The following is a 22,892-nucleotide window of genomic DNA, read 5'->3' as shown; positions in this document are numbered from 1 at the left end:
CTAGAATCTACCTTTATTTTTTTTAGATTTTTTTTAATCAAAAGTTATCATAAATTTATTTTTTAGACGTAAAAAAATAACAAAAAACGAAAATGAAAAATATCACAAATAATATCTTGATACCAAAAATTGAATTCCTGATGAAAATGTTTCTATAAATAAAAAAAAGTCACTAAATAGTAAAATGCCACCCTCATAATGGTGAAAGGAGACACTTTTTAAAGAAAATTAGTAATTTTCCTTTTAAAGTATGAAGTATATAAATGGAGGGGGTAACACAACAGTTATGTGCAGAGATATGTTGCAATTTTATACATATAATTTGCATTTTTTTCACAACAAATATTATCACAGCATGGGTTCTTCAGTATAGATCTTTTAATTTTTGAACTGTCAACTTTCCAAACAGAGTTAATTCCATCACCATGGTCAATAGATCAGTTGATGAGATTAAAAAGAAATGAACAGACATCCAATCTTTGACAAAGAAAAAAGAAGCAGAAAGGAGAAGATGCTTGAAGGCTACAGGGGAGGACTCCCTACTGACATTTTCTATAAGGCATTGGAGAACCTGGTAAATAATATTTGTTTTTTTTCTGCACATACCTGCAGTCAAATTCACCAAGAGGCCCAGAAGGTCCGCATCGCTCGCCTGGGTATTTAAATTATCATGGGAAAGCCCTCCAATTTAAGTTATATAACAAATACTTTTTCCAATCAGTACCATGCATTACATTCAACACCTTAAGCTGACATATAACTTTCTTTTCTCCAATGTTAGCAAGAAAGTTGAATATATTTATATCTCAAGTTCAGTGAAAAAACAAACCAAATTCAAAGTTTTGTAACAATTAAAATACATATTAAACACATTTTCACACACACACACACGCACTCTCACACACACACATCTTAAGTCTAAGAATATATATGTTTGATCTAATGAACTACACCGATATAAATATTCACATCACATCTACATTATAAGGGGAGATAACCTCTACAGGTACATTTAACCTTGTATGTAATCAATGTAATCAAGATAATACAAAATTATATTTCCAAGCTACAAATTGATATAATTGATCCAGTGACATTGATCTTTTGCTGTTATTTATTCTAATTTTGTAATTATGTCAGTGTATGCTCAGTTTAATATTTTCTTTGAAGGTGTTGCAGTCAGTTTCAGATATGTAGTATCGAGGGCATCAGCTGTGGAATCGATTCAACAGAGATTGGTATGTTAAATGCAGAATCCTTATTCATATGGTTCTTAACATTATTGAAGTAGAGCTGTTGCTATACATCCAATGTGTCCATATCTTGACACGGTATTAGTTATTAGTAACCCTAAAGTCCTTTGCAGATGAGGGTTCTATAATATAATCTTTGAATCCACATCACCTTGTTGTATATAGATATATACATATATATCCAGATTAAGTGAAACTCCAATTAGCCATGATACAGAAAAAAAAATGTTTAAAAGCACTAGTGACAGACATTGCATGACAACATGACAACACTTAATACAAGGCATAAATACAGCTACCAATGGTCATCAAAGTTACAAAAAGGCAAAATCACAACTGGTTTATTTAATTATAGACTAAGTTGTGTAATGCACAGTCAAACGAAAGACTGTTTACAAACTGTATATTGCAAATATATATATGTGGAAAGTATCACCATATTCACAAGATTATGATCAATTTATCTAACTAGTCTATGTTCTCCTTTATTCATTTTAAAAGTATTTCTTAATTTTGGAGGAGTTTTAGATTTGGGTACATAGTTATTAAACTCCATATTGTGATTTCATAGACAGTTTGATTTTATCATTATAATCAAAGAATGTTCATCAACCCTAAGCCAGGCTGCCACAATACCAATTCTAGTGTCTGATGAACCCTCTACACATGGTGAGTTGTAAATTCACAAGTTCTTTTTCCGAAGCAAGTTTTTTCTCAAGTTGGTGTGATATTTATCATTTGTGTGATTTCAAAATTTAATAGAGCAGAAATTTCACTGAATGTATAATTCCAAGTGATGATATTGTTTTATTGATAATATTAAAAAATTCCTTGTTCACAGGTGACAATGCAAGGTGTAAAACCAAAAAATCAACAAATAAATCAAGTTTGGATGTACCCTTGGATGTTGAAAGTAAGTTGACACAGCCAAAACCAAAACGAAATGAGACCGCAGAATGCGAAAATGCATTATTCTGGAAAGCACTCCACAGACTTCAAAGTTCAAAGAGATCGGATTGTAACACCTTGAGACACAATCGTGATATATTGAGATCGCCAGATGAAATAGCAAATGCCTTTGAGGAGTATTTTAGCATCGTGTTTAGTAGCTCGTCTGCTGACGCGAATCTCCCGACTGAAGAAAGTAATCCCACATTGAATACCTCGCTCTTTGAGAACATTAACAGCGAAATAACATTTGTCGATGTTGAGTCAGCAATCCGGTCTCTTAAGCTTGGGAAAGCCGCGGGTATCGATCGACTACAAAATGAACACTTAAGATATGGCAGACGGAAACTCATCGAGCAACTTGTGAAATTATTTGAAAATGTAGTCAAGTTCAAACACTGCCCCGACATATGGAAGTATGGCGTAATATTACCAATATATAAAGGCGGTGGAAAGTCAAAAATGGATTCGAGTAGTTACCGACCGATATCCCTCTTATGCTCCGTTTTTAAACTGTTTGAGAAAGTAATAAACACTAAACTTCAATTCTGCCTACAATCTCAAATAGAGTCATTTCCTAGCCAGCATCAATACGGATTCCGTTGACAACTTGGTTGCTCAACAGCCTCTTTTCATACACAGGAAGCTATAGCATATATAACGGAAAGTCACAGTACTGCATACGTTGCTTTTCTCGACACCACGAAGGCCTTCGATACGGTCTGGCACCAAGGTCTTTTTTCTCAAATCACGTCGCCTTGGATTAAGTGGACCCCTGTTTTGATATATAATACATGACGCATATAGCGGCATGATGAGCGCTGCTACATGTAATGACGTAACGTCAAAATGGTACCCAGTTAGGTCGGGGGTAAGGCATGGAGGAGTACTCTCTACTTTTCTTTATAAAGTCGCCATTAATACTTCGGAAGCTGCAGTCATCAAATTATGGTGTTAATATTCTTTCGATTCCAGCGGGAAATCCCACCCTGGCTGATGACATCGCGCTTATCTCCGTATCGCCAGCCGCTCTCCAAACTATGCTAAACATCTGTTATGAGTACAGCGCTAGTTGGAAGTTGAAATTCCAGATATTTGGAAACTTCGTACCAAGAACGCCAAATTTTAAATGGATCTTAGCGACAGAGCCCCACTCATCACAAATCCACCTCGGTACCGTATGCAGTACGTCACAAACGAATGGTGAACGTATTGTCCGTGCATGTGAAAAAAGGAGAAGTACACGCTATACTCGGATTTAACAAGTGGAATGCCAGTGATATTAATACACTCATAAAGATTTAACTTTATAAAAGAGTAATTTTGACAAATATCCTCTATGGCTGTGAACACTGGTCCCAGCTAACCATCACCGAAATCAAGTCTATTCGACAATTACAGCACTACGCAGCAAAACATATATTAAATGTCCGTTTATCTACAAGGTCCGACATGATACTGAAATATCGAAGAGAAAACTGTTGTTCCTTCAAAAACTAATATCGCTTGACAGTCGATACTCAGTCAAACTGTTGTTCCTCGTGCGAACGTTTCAGTATGTCATCGCAACGGAAAAGTGGAAAGCAACAAAAAGGCTTCGTTCCCGACATAACTTCGATTATGACCAAATACGGACTCATCAAGCACCTCGATATATACCTAAGGAAACAAAGTTTTCCGTCCAAACGTGAATGGAAAAGATATGTACTTGTTGCCATCTACCCAATTGAAAACAAGTTACTCCACGAAAGAATGGATAGTGACTCTGATTTCGGCAGGTTTAAACGTGTCCATTGCAGTTAGCGCCTCTTGAACTCCTCAGGGAACCGACAAATGCACGACAGTTGCGCAGCTTGTACCTATCCGTGAAACTTTTGACCGCTGTTCCCGATCTTGCCTCCAACTGGTTGTGCAGCCACTGTCAAGACGACATCGCATCATCCAGCTTTAGCGATGCCACGCTACACTACGTAACTGAATGTGGTATAACCGAGGAAACCCGGGCAGCATTTCTCGGTAACATTATAAACTCATTCGGAGCAGAGTGTTTCATAAACATTATGAACATGAATGACGAAATGTTCCTTGTGACAGTTCTTGGAGCAGATTAGTTAACATTTGATAGTGCCAATTGTAAACGTCAGTTCCTATAATATAATTTTCTGGACAAAGTATCTCAGGCTTCCATAGAATGAGAACTCCCAAGATGTGAAACTTACGCGACGCTTCTTCATGCTCATTTCCATCAATTTAACTCTACTTGATAACTAATATATAAAACGTTCTTTATGCAGACTTTGAACCTGGCGTTTTTAACTTAAGGGTCATCTATATAGCAGAATAATGTTGAATTTCAAACACGAATAAATACCTAAAGATTTGCACAAAAAATGTCATGTAATATACCAAAATGTTTGTTTGGACATGTAGCTTCTTACAATCACCAATAAATTGCTATAGATGCTACCAGTTTCTTCTATAGAATAAATTAGTGGTAAGATGTAGCATGGAATAATTCTAAGTCACGCAAATGACCAAACCTGAAAAATAGCCAAGCTGTTATGTTCACAAGTGTCTATAGCACAGGGTAGGAGCATTTGTTTGACCGGATTTTACTGTATGTACGTATAAACACTTATTTTGTTTTGACCTTGGAATGCAAATGGCGGCTGTGAATAATTTTACACAATTTGTTAAACTGGTGAGTTTGCAGCCTTTTTCAGAAATAGGCATATTTTACCCCAAACTCAACGGTTGAACATTTTTTCATAAAAGTAGTCTTCTTGCCACTTTATATTGTCTAATAAGAGCATTTTTGATGTTTTAAATACCTCCTTATATGCCGTATTTGTGTGATATCATTCACGACCGCCATTTGCAATTCAAGGTCAAAATAAAAACAGCGTTTATACATATAATAACGTCAAAGCTGGTCAAACCAATGCTCCTATTTTGTGCTTTAGACACTTGTGAGCAAAACGACATGGCAAGTTTGTGTAATATATGGGATACAAATGAGTTAATTATGTCCCCCTGAAACATGCATTTTTCTTACGTTTTGTTGAAATTTACAAACAGCTTAACAAATTACATGTCAACAGCAAGTCCCACGGTTTGCCATGATACATACTAAAGGTTCATCATGTTACTTCTGTGACATTGCACCATAATATGGATTTATAGGCCTGTAAAATATCAATGTTTTGACTGGATTTGCTGTTTAGATGCCCCTTAATATTTATAATTTATATTTCAATTTCATGCATTTTCATTGTAAACAAAACAAAATCTCCAAATGGGGGAAATAAAGATTGATGATTTCCTCTTCATTCAAAGATGCTAAACTTTAATGTAAGCCACAATTCTTCTTGATCATAGCTGAAATAGAAAGAGTAAAGCTGTTATTTTGATATTGTTAGTTATACGTACTTATACATTGAAATTTCAGATGAAGGTAGAAACCAAACTGCATTCTCTCTCTACACAGAATTGGGCAAAACAGGAAGCAAAGGGACAGAAAAGAGGTGATATGCAGTTTGTAAGTTGTTATGCCAACAGGTTCATCTGAGTCACATTTTTCTTTTTCATACATTGTTGAAAAAAAAGAATGTAAAAAATAAGTATTATTCAAGGTTTTTACACACATTTGTGTGACTGCATAGTACATAATTTACAAAAAATACATATAAATAAAAAAAATTGGTGCCTGTTAATGTACCTGTTAGTGTTTCTGTTAAAGTCATACAAGTTTCATGTATAAAGTGTACCTTAATTCAAAAGAATTTGTTATATAAATTCCTTGTTTAGTGTTGTTATTACATTGAAACATAATTCCCTTGTAGTTAATGAAGAGACGTGTGTATAGGAAAAGTTCATACTCTTAGAAAAAGACAAGATTGAGAGAGCAGAGTCCTACAGAAGAAGAAAATTGGAAAGAATGGAAGAGATGCTCGTGCTACAAAGAAGGAAAACAGAAGCTATTGAGAAAATTGTGTCAATAGTTGAAGCAGTCCCCAAAGATTCCCCACCACTATCTTTATCCCCCATGATAATTTTTTTCTGAAAATGATACTGACAAAGCTGGATTTAGTTTTATCTTTTGCATCTATTTTCCCCTTGGTCCTAATCCTGTTGTTTATATTCATTCAGATTTGACCAAGGTAAAGTTTTAAAATAGATTACCCAATGTGAAAATGTAAGGGGAAGTAACTCTTTCTAAAAAATACCTGGTACTTACATTCAGAATCTTTGAACTGGTCTGTCTCGTAGAGCTGAAGCTGTCATGTTGTTGTCTATTGGCACAAGATACGGATCATTTCCAACCTCTGGCTCCACTACTTCCATTAGTGGCACTTTATTATCAATCGCCAAATTATGAAGACGGATGGCACATTCAATAATTCTAACACACTTTTGTGGTTTGTATGGTAGGCTGCCTCCCGTCTTTTGTATGCACCTATCGAAATTTAATGAAATTATGTTGTTTACATGTTTTCTTGTACGGCAGTGAGCTGAATTTGAACCATTTGAGCTGACCTGGTTCTGGACGGTTAATAGGGGTCGTAAGCCACTCTTTTGAATGATAACCAGAGTCTCCAAACAACTAAAAGGAAGGTTAACAGTGTAACAGAAAGTAATTTACCCTAACCCTGTCGAAATCAAAGATGGCCATCATTCTGCCATTTGCTCTTTTTATCAGTATAAACGGTAACCATGCACAACTTAGGTCTGAGGGAACTTATGAGAGACCATCAGTACTTTCTGAGATAAAGTGATAACTTTTTAAGGATGGATAACTGATGGACCCTAGGGTGATTTGAATGGCTAAATGTGGGATAAAAAGATTGTTCCGTCAACTTTTACCATCTTGCAGCTTCATTAGATATTGCAATGTATGCTTCCATTTATAAAAAAAAATGAGTTCCGTTTGCTGGGTGATACCTACTTTACACCCAATTTGATTGAAATCTCTCGAATTCAAATAATTGTTTGGTTCAAATCCCACCATCCCTACAAACTACCAAATGACAGATTAGCTGCCCATAGGCTGTCTGTCTTTAGACATACATATGTGCATGAAGGCTGCCCATTTCACGTAATTTTATCATTGAAATATTTCCTTACAGAATGACCAAGTTCCCATAAAATTCCACACAATACTCCATCTGCATGTGAACCGTTGTGCGCTTCCATCCAGGCGAACAAGGGTGTTGCTAAATATATAAAGTTTACTTTACATCTGACATAATATGATACTGGCATATTGAAATCCAAATGGTTTATAGAAAAAGTAAAAGTAATATTTCAAAACGTCTACATGTACACTGTACTCTGAAATGATTAGATACATCAAAGTCATGGTCAACGGCCAGTGAAAGGTCGCAAAGATTTATTTTGTATCTTAACTGAGAGTCATTCATAACCATTTCATATTTATTGCGATTGTCACTTAATTCTATATGCTTTGAAAAATAAGATCGCCGTGGCCTGCTTTTCCAACAATCGTCATTGTTGACAAAAAATACAATTGTAATGCTTTCGAACTCAACAGTACTTTCAGTACTTTAATTTTTACATACCGTCTATATACCGCTGTATTAGTTCAGGATCCGTTATTGTGTCGAGAACTTGGGTTCCGTCTCTGAAAACTCGCTCGATCGCGTTTTATGTTTTCTCTCTCTCTCTCTCTTACCGTATTAAATATGAATGCAGCCATTTTCCTATTTTTTGCGTAAGTTAAGATGCATAAATTAAGAAAATTCGTAACTTAAAGGTGGCCCTAAGCTGCAGTAAGTTACAACGTTATGTTATTCGTAACTTAAAGCCACATGCTCCCGAACAACCTAAAATTCTAGTTGCATACGTGTATCAATGGCAATCCAAGATGCTCATTCACGCTCTCCTAACATTAAAATGACCACTGGCCTGAACGTTTGACCGGATGAGTCCTTGAGACATCAGTATATAAAAATAAAAATAGCAACGTGCACTGCCGATAAACTACACACATGGCCGTTGTTTACATATCGAGCATACGCGAACTTTGCCTAATAATGCTTTCATTTAAACATATTAGCAGAATATTCGCGTATTACCCAGGTAACTGAACAAAATAAACAAACATTGTTTAAATTTAAACACTTAATTTAAAAATGTAGCAATATGCATACAACAAAACATCGATAAAATCTTAGATCGGTGAAGTTGACAATGTTCAAAAGCTAACCAGCAATCCAATAGACGTCCGGAAAAATCGTAATTCGAGTCTATTCTTTTTTCTTCTCTCGTTAAGTTCCAACGAATCATTTCCTTTCCTAAGAAAATACTCTGGTTTTGAAGGTTTCACTCACTTTTGTGTCTTTTTTTTGGGAGAATCTGGCTGCGTTTTCGCAATTCCACGCTTGAGGCGTTCCGCCATTTTGTAAGGACTGTAAAACCTGCCGTTGCACTGTGGGACTAATTTTCAGAGAAACTTGGTCCAGCAGCCACAGTTATTATTTTTAGAAATTCCCCGTATACTTTCATCAATACATATTTTCTTTCAGTTTCTGATTCACGATGATCTGTTAGGTATGTAAGTCCGAAAACTGTAAAAAAAAAATGTTAACATTGATATACGTTTCCTCGTGAGTATGTGGCTTTAAGATACGAAAACACCCACACAAGTTTAGTAGGACGGAGATTTAATGTAACTTAAGGTTACGATACAAATCGTAACTTAAGATGTTTAGAAAAACTCATTACAGTACAATAACATTTTATTTTTTGATTAGTTAGATTGCATTGCTGTAAATTGATCATAGCTACGATCAAGGCGTACTCTACAAGCACAATGCACTTGATGTAAGCCACAGAATAATGTGTTTAACTTAGGCGTACACGCGATTTTATCACATTTTTTACTTCTTACGTGTTTTCATTTAGAGGAAGTGACGCAATGCGAATTTGACCATAGCATGTGTCGTCGATGAATCAGTTAGAAGACGCTTTCCCTTTCGGAACATTCCTGTCATCTTGCACTTTTCCCCGAGTCTCCAGGCAAGGCTTATTTTGAGTTTTTTTAGGTACACCCCCTAATTTCGTTTTGATGTGGATACTCTCTCCGTTGTTTCTCGGAGAATACTTTTCCAACTTATATATAATTAGACATGTTCAGTTCCTAGTTTTAATTGTGTTTGTAATAAATTTTAAGATCAAAAGATATATCAGATTGTGTCTTTGTTGCAATAAAGCAGTACTTCAAAAATCGAGAAACATTCAGAATTTTTTTTGATGCCCTTGTCTCACGTATTGCGATGTTTGTAACTGTTTTGTGACGTAAATATCCGTCTTAAAACATCAGCTGCAGGATACACAATACAAGAAGATTATTTAAAGTCGTATGTGTTAAAAAAAGAAGATTAGCTCTATAGAGCTATTTCTATGACTAAACATGAGTAAAATACAGAGAAAATTTATAACCCCCCCCCCCCCCCCCCCCCCCCCCCCCCCCCCAAAAAAACAAAAAAAACCGCGGTGATATCACAACGTGCAAGTTATATGAAATGACTAGGAGAAATGAAAAACAACATCGACAATGAAAGGTACATAAGTACATGCATTCCATTTTCCTTTATTTCTGATCAATTACCCCGAGAGCCCAGTCTCAATGGTGGTCATATCAACTCTAGCCACATCAACTGAACTATCGATTTAATTGACCAGTCTCCTCGCCAGGCCGCGGTTCTATTTGTCCAAATTTACCCAGAACAACAGAAGTGCATCCTCGTGGTTTGAAGTGTAAATACCAGACTTTTTAACACGAAACACAAAAAATGGCCAGCACAACTTTGTTAAATTAAGTTAAATACGTACTAACAACAAATGATATGTGTGATGTTATAATTGCGTTTTTAAGAGTTTGAAGGACATTTGATAATAGTAATGATTGTATTAAGTGCACGATTTAAAGTATGGTCTACTTCATCTCTTCTGAAGTCATGGATTAATGTCCTATTGATACAAAGGCTACAAGCAGGGTAGTACACATAATACGTGGTTTAGTGTTTTACAGCATGTCCTAAAAATAGGAAAAGATAACACTGGAATGTGACCCGTGATTTAAAGTACATCAATCGTCATACACATATGTACACGTGTGTACACTTTTTCGTTAACTCAAGAGTTATTTCCCCTGGATAATACTTTGTAAGGCTTCCCTGTATTTCATTCCCTAGTTAACAGTGTTTTTTTTTCTTTTCTTCCCTGTTTGCCCGAAATAGCTTCACACCTTCGGACAATTACAGGTAGATTTTGAACGCTATCTTTTTAACACAGGCTACAGATTGAGTTGTGGACACATGACTGTGAGTGCCTGTGGTAAGGGTTGGACGTTTAAACTTAAAAAAAAAAAGAAAAAAAAAGAAATCAATGTTTCAAATATCTGAGCTTTTGTGTTTATAAAATGCAGATAAACAAAACGTTATCACATAATGTAGATTGCTAATAACTACAGGGTTTGGAGATATACCGAGTAATGGACATATTGGTGTTGTGTGATCGGTTCGTTAAATTCTGGCAAAATGTCGAATCTAATTTAAAAGATTCGTCTATAACAATTTGTATCTGATATCTGGTTGTAAAACGCCCATTTACCGTTTCATTTTCCGATACAGAAGCTCAAGGTCCTCTACATCGGTCTCAAACATGCATACAACTGTACATGTACTCGCATACAGTTAAGTATAATTAGATTTATTTGCGCACAAGTCTTTTCTGTCACGGCCTGATCACAGTTATCAACGAAAAAAGACTCACTTGGAAAAAAGCTTAAGTATTGTTCTTAAGTAAAGGTAAAAGGTTGTAAATTTTTTGGTTATGGTGGTATGAATACCTTTGTTTTTAGTTACGTATCATATTTCGTGCGGATGGCAATCGGTTTCTGAGATATTTCCGGATTGTAGACACAAACTGATAGTCTACAGGACGACCTCGTGTGTCACCCCACAAGGGCGAGCGGGTTTTGCCCCGATTTGTTTGGTCAATTACGTGGTGTAAAATTAGAATTCATTTAACAAAATAGAATAATATTTATTTATTTGGTACCGAGCGAAGGGCGAAGATATTTATTTAAAATTTGAAACCATTTAGACAAGTCTTCTCACGGTCTTCAATTTTTAGTACATTTAATTCAATTTACATTCCGTTCGGAAAGGACAGGGGAATAATGTCCGGTTGTTGATTGAAAGTTATATTTAGTGTCGAGTTACTCGTGGCGAGCGTAGTTCAGTCTATTTATAGAACACAGGTTATCTTTTGAGTTGCTATCGAACGCACCTACCTGTTGGCTTCCGGCGGAGGGTCTCACTAGTTACCGACAAGAGCCGACAAGAGCCGACAAGAAACTAGATTTACCGACAAGAGCCGACAAGAAGTTAGAATTACCGACAAGAAAGGAAATGAGAGATAAAATAGTTTTTATTTATTAATACAATGTAAGATTTGTTGATTTTTTTTATTTAGGAATATTTTGTGGTCTGATATAGATGGTTGTGACAGGTAATATTGAGCCGACAAGAAAAATAGATCTACCGACAAGAGGCTTGAATTACCGACAAGAAAGAAAATAAAAGATAAAACACATTTTATTTATCAAAACTATGTTTGGCACGTAAACCTGGGCAAAGAAAACGCACAATAAATGCAAAAACTCTATCGCTTAAAAAAATAAAACTTCAGTGAGTCTGGTGGGACCGTCAGTGGTGGAATATTTAACTGTTGAGACCAAAAACATTCACCAACAGAATATGTTTAACTTCGAATGCAAAACAAATACATGAAAACAAAAACAAAAAACAACTAAGAAATAAAGAATAATATATACATACTTTGTCTCTTATCGTCATCTTGTCGGTAATTCCAGCCTCTTGTCGGTAGATCTATTTTTCTTGTTGGCTCAATATTACCTGTTGCCAACATTGAATTAGACCACAAAACAATCCAAAATAAAAATATAAACAAATCAAACATTGTGATAATAAATAAATTAAAAAGCAACTATTTTGTATTTCATTTTCTTTCCTATCGGCTTCTTGTCGGTAATTCCAGCCTCTTGTCGGTAAATCAGTTTTTCTTTTAGGCTCAATTACCTGTCGCCAACATTAGATTACATTAGACCACAAAACAATCCAAATAGATAATAAATAACTAATAAATAACCAAATCAAACATAGTATTGGTAAATAAAATGCGTTTTATATCTTTTATTATCTTTCTTGTCGGTAATTCCATCCTCTTGTCGGTAGATCTATTTTTCTTGTCGGCTCAATTTTCCCTGTCACCACCATTGTATCAGACACCACATAACAATCAAAAATAGAAAAGAAAGAGAGAGAAAAAAAGAAAAGAAAAGAAAAAAAAGCATATCAAACATTGTATTAATAAACAAATTAAAAAAGCAACTATTTTGTATTTCATTTTCTATCTTATCGGCTTCTTGTCTTTTAATTCAAGCCTCTTGTCGGTAGATCTATTCTTCTTGTCGGCTCAATATTACCTGTCACAACCATTATTTCAGACCACAAAATATTCCTAAATAAAAAAAATCAACAAATCTTACATTGTATTAATAAATAAAAACTATTTTATCTCTCATTTTCTTTCTTGTCGGCTTCTTGTCGGTAATTCTAACTTCTTGTCGGCTCTTGTCGGTAAATCTAGTTTCTTGTCGGCTCTTGTCGGCTCTTGTCGGTAACTAGTGAGACCGCCGGCGGAAGGTACAGGAGAATGTCTGGGAAGTGTTGACACAATGTGTGGTGTTGGCTAATTATTAAGTAACACATGTTAGTCATCCGCCAATTGATGAAACAATTTAATAATGATGAATGAATTATCGTTAATTAACTCTCTCGTGTTGTTGGTATTACAGGTAAGTTGTTAAAATCCTGTTCGTTAGAAAGGATTTGCAGTCGTGAGTATCGATATCATTCCGAATAATATACGGACAAATTAAATCGTAACATTTATTAGCCCACCATCATCAGATGGTGGGCTATTCAAATCGCCCTGCGTCCGTGGTCCGTCGTCCGTCCGTCCGTCCGTCCGTCCCTCCGTCCGTAAACAATTCTTGTTATCGCTATTTCTCAGAAAGTACAGAAGGGATCTTTCTCAAATTTCATATATAGGTTCCCCTTGGTGCCTAGTTATGCATATTGCATTTTAAGACCTATCGGAAAACAACATGGCCGACAGGCAGCCATCTTGGATTTTGACAATTGAAGTTTGTTATCGCTATTTCTCAGAAACTAATGAAGGGATCTTTCTGAAATTTCATATGTAGACTCCCCTTGGTGCCTAGTTATGCATATTGCATTTGGAGACCAATCGGAAAACAACATGGCCGACAGGCAGCCATCTTGGATTTTGACAATTGAAGTTTGTTATCGCTATTTCTCAGATAGTACTGAAGGGATCTTTCTCAAATTTCATATATAGGTTCCCCTTGGTGCCTAGTTATGCATATTGCATTTTGTGACCAATCGGAAAACAACATGGCCGACAGGCAGCCATCTTGGATTTTGACAATTGAAGTTTGTTATCGCTATTTCTCAAAAACTAATAAAGGGATCTTTCTGAAATTTCATATGTAGGTTCCTCTTGGTGCCTAGTTATGCATATTGCATTTGGAGACCAATCGGAAAACAACATGGCCGACAGGCAGCCATCTTGGATTTTGACAATTGAAGTTTGTTATCGCTATTTCTCAGAAAGTACTGAAGGGATCTTTCTCAAATTTCATATATATGTTCCCCTTGGTGCCTAGTTATGCATATTGCATTTTGTGACCAATCGGAAAACAACATGGCCGACAGGCAGCCATCTTGGATTTTGACAATTGAAGTTTGTTATCGCTATTTCTCAAAAACTAATAAAGGGATCTTTCTGAAATTTCATATGTAGGTTCCTCTTGGTGCCTAGTTATGCATATTGCATTTGGAGACCAATCGGAAAACAACATGGCCGACAGGCAGCCATCTTGGATTTTGACAATTGAAGTTTGTTATCGCTATTTCTCAGAAAGTACTGAAGGGATCTTTCTGAAATTTCATATATAGGTTCCCCTTGGTGCCTAGTTATGCATATTGCATTTTGAGACCAATCGGAATACAACATGGCTTGGATTTTGACAATTGAAGTTTGTTATCGCTATTTCTGAAAAAGTACTGAAGGGATCTTTCTCACATTTCATATGTAGGTTCCTCCTGGTGCCTAGTTATGCATATTGCATTTTGAGACCAATCGGAAAACAACATGGCCGACAGGCAGCCATCTTGGATTTTGACAATTGAAGATTGTTATAGCTATTTCTCAGAAAATAATAAAGGGATCTTTCTCAAATTTCATATGTAGGTTCCCCTCGGGTGCCTAGTTATGCATATTGCATTTTGAGACTAATCGGAAAACAACATGGCCGACAGGCAGCCATCTTAGATTTTGACAATTGAAACTTGTTATCGCTATTTCTCAGAAAATAATGAAGGGATCTTTCTGAAATTTCATATGTAGGTTCCCCTCAGTGCCTAGTTATGCATATTGCATTTCGAGACTAATCGGAAAACAACATGGCCGACAGGCAGCCATCTTGGATTTTGACAATTGAAGTTTGTTATCGCTATTTCTCAGAAAGTACTGAAGGGATCTTTCTCAAATTTCATATGTAGGTTCCCCTCGGTGCCTAGTTATGCATATTGCATTTTGAGACTAATCGGAAAACAACATGGCCGACAGGCAGCCATCTTAGATTTTGACAATTGAAACTTGTTATCGCTATTTCTAAGAAAGTGCTTAAGAAATCTTTCTCCAATTTCATATGTAGGTTCCCCTCAGTGCCTAGTTACGCATATTGCATTTTGAGACTAATCGGATAAACAACACGGCCGACAGGCAGCCATCTTGGATTTTGACAATTGAAGTTTGTTATCGCTATTTTTCAGAAAGTACTGAAGGGATCTTTCTCAAACTTTTTTGTAAGTTCCCCTTGGTCTGTAGTTCTACATTTTGCATCTTGGGACCAATAAGAAAACAACATGGCCGACAGGCAGTCATCTTGGATTTTGACAATTGAAGTTTGTTATCGCTATTTCTAAGAAAGTGTCAGAAAACAACCTGGCCGACAGGCAGCCATCTTGTATTTTGAAAATTGAAGTTTGTTATCACTATTTTACAGAAGGTACTGAAGGGATCTTTCTCAAATTTCATATGTAAGTTCCCCTTGGTCCCTGGTGTTGCATTTTGGGACCAATCCGAAAACAACATGGCCGACAGACAGCCGTTATCGCTAAATCTTAAATTTTATATATAGGTTCCCCTTGTTTGAAAAGTACTAGAGGGCTGTTTCTGAATTTACACAGATAAGTAAGACTTAGAGGAAGGGAAAAGTAGAGAAAAGATCAATCTGACATGGAACCTATAAAGATCATTCAATGGTGGGCGCCAAGATCCCTCTGGGATCTCTTGTATTCATTTTGTGGCAGTTGCCTTTTAAGATTTGATTACACACTTATGGCACTTGATTAATGGACGAGTTTATATGCAAATTTGATTTAGTTCGTGCGAACCATATCTTTGTATTTACTGAGTGGTTTAAAGTTATTACTGCGACGAGTACCATACTCTACATGTTTACAATGTACTTGTTCATGGTTGGGTCCATTGTGTGGTTTTACAAATGTAAATAAGTCATATTCTACACAAGTATACACAGTCATTCAGCTTTTTACAGTGTGTGGTTGTTTATATATACGTTCTAGTAATTTCGGTGCTAATCTTTGTTTATTTCACACAAATTTTTAGGTATGCCTAGGTCTAGCAAGCGTTTGAGGGGCAAGCAACACCCTTATGCCCCTGCCACTACTGCGGTTGAAGTAGAGGATTCAGTTCCAATACAGATGCAGACCCCTCTAGCACCAGTACAGACTCCAGTCCAAACTCAATCAGCCCAGAGTTCGACAGTGCAGCCCACAGTCCAGCCTTCAGTTGTGGTGCCACACCATCAGGCACCATCAACACACACCTTTGAGCAGACAGAAGATCAGCATAATCAGGCGGACAGTACTATGACTAGACCAGGTATAAACGTTACCAATATTGTTGACAATGTCATTGATCTATCTAACCCTTCGCCACTGCTTAGTGTGTGTGGTGAGTTAGGTGTTAATGTTCCCTTGAACATCAAGGAAAAAATATGGAAAGGGGAATTTTTGGATTTGGGCTTGTTGTTAGCAACTGACCCAGATAATTTTTCTCAACAGCCACTTATTGTGAAAAATGGATCTCTTCAATTAGGAAATATTAGCAAGCGCAAGATTGGGTCTATTTATGAGTGGACCGACAGTTTCTTAGTATTTGCTAGCATATTTTTGGCTAAATACCCAGCGAGGACACAGGAACTTTTGAAATACATAAACACAGTTCGTTCAGCGCACACTTCTTTCGGGGGGTATGGTTGGAAGAACTATGATAGTCAGTTTAGACTGCGTCAAGCGAGTGATCCATCTCGCTCATGGGGGACTATTGATGCTGAGTTGTGGCTGACTTGTTTAGGTCAATCATCATTTGGTGTGCAGCAAAATAGGGGGGTCCAGAACTGGCCTACTAACAACCAGAAAGTTTGTTATGCTTATCAGAAAGGAGCTTGTCAGCGTTTCAATTGCCAATTTGATCACTTGTGTAGTAGGTGTTGGGGTTCGCATCCAAGCATGAATTGTTACAAATCCGGCTTTGCCCAAAACCCATTACGAGGCGCGGGTAATATGAATTTCTCTCGTCCTCAAAACCCAGCGTCTATTCACCCTCCCAATCAGTCCAACCAGTTTCCTTTTCGACCAAGGAACCCACGACAAGGTTACTTTAACAGGACAATTCGTCCCTCTAACTAATCAGGTTGTTTGTTCATTAGGATTTAGCCCCATTAAAGTGCCAGTTTTAAGACAAAAGATTGAGTCATATCCATTGAAGGATGTAGCTATGGAGTTGTCTGATGGATTCGAGAATGGCTTTAGGCTTCACTACCAAGGTCCCAGACAGGCATTTGAATGTAATAATCTTCAGTCAGCAAGGTCTAACCCAGATCAACTTGTAGAGAAGCTTAACTCTGAAATTAATCTTGGCCGTATAGCAGGCCCTTTTAAGGTAAAACCTTTTTCTAATCTTAGAATTTCACCCATAGGTTTGGTTCCAAAAAAGTCAGGGGGGTGGAGAATGATTACCAATTTGTCTTACCCCAAGGACTTAAGTGTAAATGATTTCATTAATCCTGATTTGGCAACAACATCTTATACATCATTTGATAAAGCAATAGAGATGGTATTGAAGTTGGGTAAAGGTGCATTTTTAGGAAAAAAGGACATTAAGTCAGCATTTCGTCTCTTACCAATTCACCCAGATGACTTTGTATTATTGGGTATGAAATTTCAAGATAATTACTATTTTGACAAGTGTTTACCTATGGGTTGTAGTATTTCTTGTTCACTGTTTGAAAATTTTTCTACCTTCCTGGAATGGCTGGTTATTGATGAAGCTGGGCATGACACAGTCGAACATTACTTAGATGATTTTTTGTTTGGAGGAGCAAAATCTGAAACTGAGTCACTTGCAAGTTCAGGGGGTACTTGTCAATTACTGATGGACACTTTTGATGGTCTATGCTATGAACTTGGTATTCCAGTAGCTGATGAAAAAACCGAAGGCCCAACTACTTGTTTGTCTTTTTGGGGTTTGGAAATAGACACTATTGAGATGGTAGTTAGAGTTCCATTACAAAAGGTGCAGGAGGTTATTAGACTCATAGATCAGATACTTCCAAAAGTCAAGGTCAGGTTGAAGGAGCTACAATCTTTGGCAGGTAGTTTGGCATTTTGTACAAGAGCTATGCCTGGGGGAAGGGCATTTTGTAGGAGGATTTATGGGGTGATGTCCGGAGTATCTGAGCCCCATTATTTTATCCGTATTACTAAAGGTGTTCGTGAGGACTTGCAGACTTGGTTGGAATTTTTCAAGCACTTCAATGGTATCTGTTACATTTCTGAAGCTAATTGGTTATCCAATGCCGATTTGCAATTATATACGGATAGCGCTGGGAATGCTGGGCTCGGCTGTGGGGCAATATTAGGTAACCAGTGGTTTGTTTGGGCATGGCCTAGTCATTGGGCGTATAGCGTCGTTATTAGAGACATCACCTTTTTAGAATTAGTACCAATAGCCTTAGCTATTTGTGTTTGGGCAGATTCGTTAAAGAATAAAAAGGTGATTTTTCACTGTGACAACTTAGCTTTAGTGAACATTTTGAATAACAAAACTTCAAAGTCAGAAAGAGTAATGAAACTTTTAAGACCATTGGTTATTCTTGCCTTGCGAAAAAATGTTCAGTTTAAGGCGAGACATGTTCCTGGAGTTTGTAATTCTGTAGCAGACGCTTTGTCTCGTTTTCAGTGGTGCAGATTTCGTCGGCTAGCACCTTGTGCCTACCAACTACCATGTACAATTCCGCAGGAATCATGGGACAGTTTAAAGCTGAATTCCATTCTCTAATTTCAGCATCGCTAGCTGATAACACTAAACTTGCATATGAAAACTCCAGACGGGTTTTTGAAGGTTTTTGTTTGCAGTTTGACTTAGAAGTTATTTGGCCCCCTCCTTTGTCTCACTTAGTGAATTTTGTTCTTTTTCTGTCTAGTAGAGAGTTAGCTCCATCAACAGTCCGAGCTTATATTGCGGGTTTAAGTTTTTACTCCAGATGTAGTTTAGGTATTGATAACACCAGTAATTTTCTAATTAAAAAATTGCTAGAGGGCATGAGGAGGTCGAGAGCAAAGCCCGATAGTCGAGCTCCTATTACAATAGACATGTTGCAAAAAATGCCAGTAGCATTATCGCGGGTTTGTAGCTCCCAATTTGAAGCTTCATTGTTTTTATCTGCCTTTTTGTTGGCATTCTTCGGTTTACTGAGGGTAGGGGAGTTAGTAGTATGTAAAAGAAATGCGGGCAAGGTTCTTCAGATCAGTGATGTCATACTTCGGCAAGAAGCAATTGATTTGATTATTCGTTTTTCTAAAACTGACCAAATTGGTCGCTCTACAAAACTAGTTATTTCAGAGTCCGGTACAAACCTTTGTCCAGTGAATGCCCTAAAAAAGTTCTTGAGTATTCGTCCGAATATTGGGGGCCCTTTGTACTGTCATTTTAATCAGGATCCGGTCACCAGATATCAATTCACATCTGTTTTGCAAAAGGCATTGAATTTTGCAGGGTTTGACATTTCTAAATTCAAAACTCATTCATTCAGAATAGGGGGGGCTACTCATGCTGCTTTGCAAAGTCTGGATGGTCAAGCTATTCAGAGGCTGGGTAGGTGGAAATTGGATGTGTATAAGAAATATGTGAGGATATCAGGAGGGGGGAGTTCAATGGCTTAAGTACATGCTATAACTGTTTAACATGTGCTAACAGTCATTTAAAGTTTTCAGATCCGGTCAAAATCTTCATTGTTGGTTCATCAATTGTGAAGCGTGCACAACATCATGCGCAACTCAGTCCAATTGGGCAGCATTTAGGTCTGTATAGCAGTAGAGGAATACAAGTATTTTGGCGCGCTCAGGGGGGTTTGACAATTGATAATTTAGTATATCAAGTGAATGAACTGGCTCGAATTTCAGGTACCCCTGAGGTATTAGTGTTGCATTGTGGCGGGAATGACATCGGCCAGGGTGCAAATACATGGGAGTTGTGTAACTTGATTGTTGGAAATTTGACACACCTACACGAATCATTTCCAAACACGCTCATTGTTTGGTCTCAGATTCTCCCAAGATTTAACTGGCGGAATTGGCCTGCCGAATGTCACCATTGGTGCGAAAAAGCTAGGGTGCGAGTTAATAGAGCAGCAGTTTCATATATTTTGAACCACTGTGGGGGTGCTTACATCAGGTACCCAGCTTTGAATTTAAATGCTCCGCATATGTTTCGTTTGGAGGATGGGGTGCACTTGTCAGATCTAGGGAATGAAGTATTTTTAGATACAATTGCGAAGGCTCTTCAGTTCTTTCTTCATTACAATAAACGGATTTTCCCCTTCTAACAAATTTAAAAGAATTCCAAAGCGACTAAAGGAAGTTAAAGTACTCAAAATTAAAAGTTAAGGTAAACAATTAAAGGCAACTTAACACAGTTAGGTAGTCAAGTTAAAAGTAAGTAAACAAATAGTTAATATTGTCGAACACCCTCTCCCCCCACCCCCCATACACTGCACGGCTGGTTTGTCGATGTTCAGGGCGCCTCGCATGTCCTGGCATGTTGGCGGTGGCCTCCTTTACTTGTCGTGCAAGCCAATGAGGCCATTTGGCGGAACTTCGACAAACACTAAAGTTATTGGGCCTGTTGGAGAACCTCAGGCAGTTATTGGGCCTGTTGATGAACCTCAGGCAAGTTATTGGATTGGGCCTGTTGGAGAACCTCAGGCAAGTTATTGGATTGGGCCTGTTGGAGAACCTCAGGCAAGTTATCAGAGCATAAAGAATTAAATAATACTTTATAATTTAAATAAGTAAATATTCAAGTTTAAATTTAGCGGAAGTGATGTCATATTATTCCGGTTGTAAACCGGAAGTGGAAATTTAAGAGTAAACTTGGTGACTATATTGAAATTTGACACTATTGTGAAATTTGAGTCTTAATGATATTGATGTATAAAATTGGATTTTGTAAATTGGACATTGCCATTATGCCTATGAGGCGTGCATGTCAATAAAGCCGTGGCCTTGAATTGTCTATTTGCGAGTCTGTTATCTTTTATAATTAGATTTATTCTCTAATGAATAAATCAATTTATGAAAGTAGGACCGCCTTTGGGCTACTTAGGGGTTGTCTGTTATATTTTGGTGTTAATCCTTTGAAAATTACCGGAACATAACTTTCAACATCAGCCCGGAAATACGTTTTCGCATAGAGCATGCGCACAAGTCTTTTCTGTCACGGCCTGATCACAGTTATCAACGAAAACCCTCCCTCCCTTCCCTTTTATAAGTATTTGTGTATTTGTGGGTGTTTCGTGGACATGCTGTTGCTCCCCTCTTTTTTGTTTATTTTTTTTTCAGGTTCTTTCTCATGATCAGCTACAGATGGGGGTACAAATCAACGTTTGCACAATTGGAAAATTATTCGTAGTCGGAACTCTTGACTTGTGAATTTATTCTTCTAGGATTGTCTGCTGGTTACCCTCTGGCACATATTCGGTATATTGATTGATGGTTAAAGTGTTATTTACACAAATTCTCCAAGTTAATTATCGCGGAACTTCGACAAACACTAAAGTTATTGGGCCTGTTGGAGAACCTCAGGCAGTTATTGGGCCTGTTGATGAACCTCAGGCAAGTTATTGGATTGGGCCTGTTGGAGAACCTCAGGCAAGTTATTGGATTGGGCCTGTTGGAGAACCTCAGGCAAGTTATCAGAGCATAAAGAATTAAATAATACTTTATAATTTAAATAAGTAAATATTCAAGTTTAAATTTAGCGGAAGTGATGTCATATTATTCCGGTTGTAAACCGGAAGTGGAAATTTAAGAGTAAACTTGGTGACTATATTGAAATTTGACACTATTGTGAAATTTGAGTCTTAATGATATTGATGTATAAAATTGGATTTTGTAAATTGGACATTGCCATTATGCCTATGAGGCGTGCATGTCAATAAAGCCGTGGCCTTGAATTGTCTATTTGCGAGTCTGTTATCTTTTATAATTAGATTTATTCTCTAATGAATAAATCAATTTATGAAAGTAGGACCGCCTTTGGGCTACTTAGGGGTTGTCTGTTATATTTTGGTGTTAATCCTTTGAAAATTACCGGAACATAACTTTCAACATCAGCCCGGAAATACGTTTTCGCATAGAGCATGCGCACAAGTCTTTTCTGTCACGGCCTGATCACAGTTATCAACGAAAACCCTCCCTCCCTTCCCTTTTATAAGTATTTGTGTATTTGTGGGTGTTTCGTGGACATGCTGTTGCTCCCCTCTTTTTTGTTTATTTTTTTTTCAGGTTCTTTCTCATGATCAGCTACAGATGGGGGTACAAATCAACGTTTGCACAATTGGAAAATTATTCGTAGTCGGAACTCTTGACTTGTGAATTTATTCTTCTAGGATTGTCTGCTGGTTACCCTCTGGCACATATTCGGTATATTGATTGATGGTTAAAGTGTTATTTACACAAATTCTCCAAGTTAATTATCGCGGAACTTCGACAAACACTAAAGTTATTGGGCCTGTTGGAGAACCTCAGGCAGTTATTGGGCCTGTTGATGAACCTCAGGCAAGTTATTGGATTGGGCCTGTTGGAGAACCTCAGGCAAGTTATTGGATTGGGCCTGTTGGAGAACCTCAGGCAAGTTATCAGAGCATAAAGAATTAAATAATACTTTATAATTTAAATAAGTAAATATTCAAGTTTAAATTTAGCGGAAGTGATGTCATATTATTCCGGTTGTAAACCGGAAGTGGAAATTTAAGAGTAAACTTGGTGACTATATTGAAATTTGACACTATTGTGAAATTTGAGTCTTAATGATATTGATGTATAAAATTGGATTTTGTAAATTGGACATTGCCATTATGCCTATGAGGCGTGCATGTCAATAAAGCCGTGGCCTTGAATTGTC

The 22,892-nt window shown here is 37.1% G+C and overlaps 1 protein-coding gene and 1 long non-coding RNA gene across 9 annotated transcripts; both read left to right on the top strand.

Annotated features, from left to right (window-relative positions):
- The first annotated feature begins 1,887 nt into the window (after positions 1-1,887).
- Positions 1,888-5,705, top strand: LOC117326240. The gene is made up of 3 exons (XR_004532446.1): positions 1,888-1,922; positions 2,095-2,166; positions 5,650-5,705. It is a non-coding gene; the product is annotated as an uncharacterized LOC117326240 (long non-coding RNA).
- A 5,239-nt stretch (positions 5,706-10,944) lies between these two features.
- Positions 10,945-22,892, top strand: LOC117326238. Of its 8 annotated transcripts, none has more exons than XM_033882904.1 (2): positions 10,945-11,032; positions 16,032-22,892. In XM_033882904.1, exon 2 carries the CDS (start codon positions 17,205-17,207, stop codon positions 18,765-18,767), a length of 1,563 nt encoding a protein of 520 aa, XP_033738795.1. In that variant the 5' UTR covers positions 10,945-11,032; positions 16,032-17,204; the 3' UTR covers positions 18,768-22,892. The 8 variants fall into 6 exon arrangements, with proteins under 8 accessions (XP_033738795.1, XP_033738799.1, XP_033738800.1 ...); XM_033882903.1 differs by lacking the exon at positions 10,945-11,032 and adding an exon at positions 12,929-13,021; XM_033882909.1 differs by having other exon boundaries at positions 10,983-11,039.

Source organism: Pecten maximus, chromosome 4, assembly GCF_902652985.1.
Source record: "Pecten maximus chromosome 4, xPecMax1.1, whole genome shotgun sequence".
NCBI lineage: Eukaryota > Metazoa > Mollusca > Bivalvia > Pectinida > Pectinidae > Pecten > Pecten maximus.
This window is presented reverse-complemented; position numbering and strand designations above follow the sequence as displayed.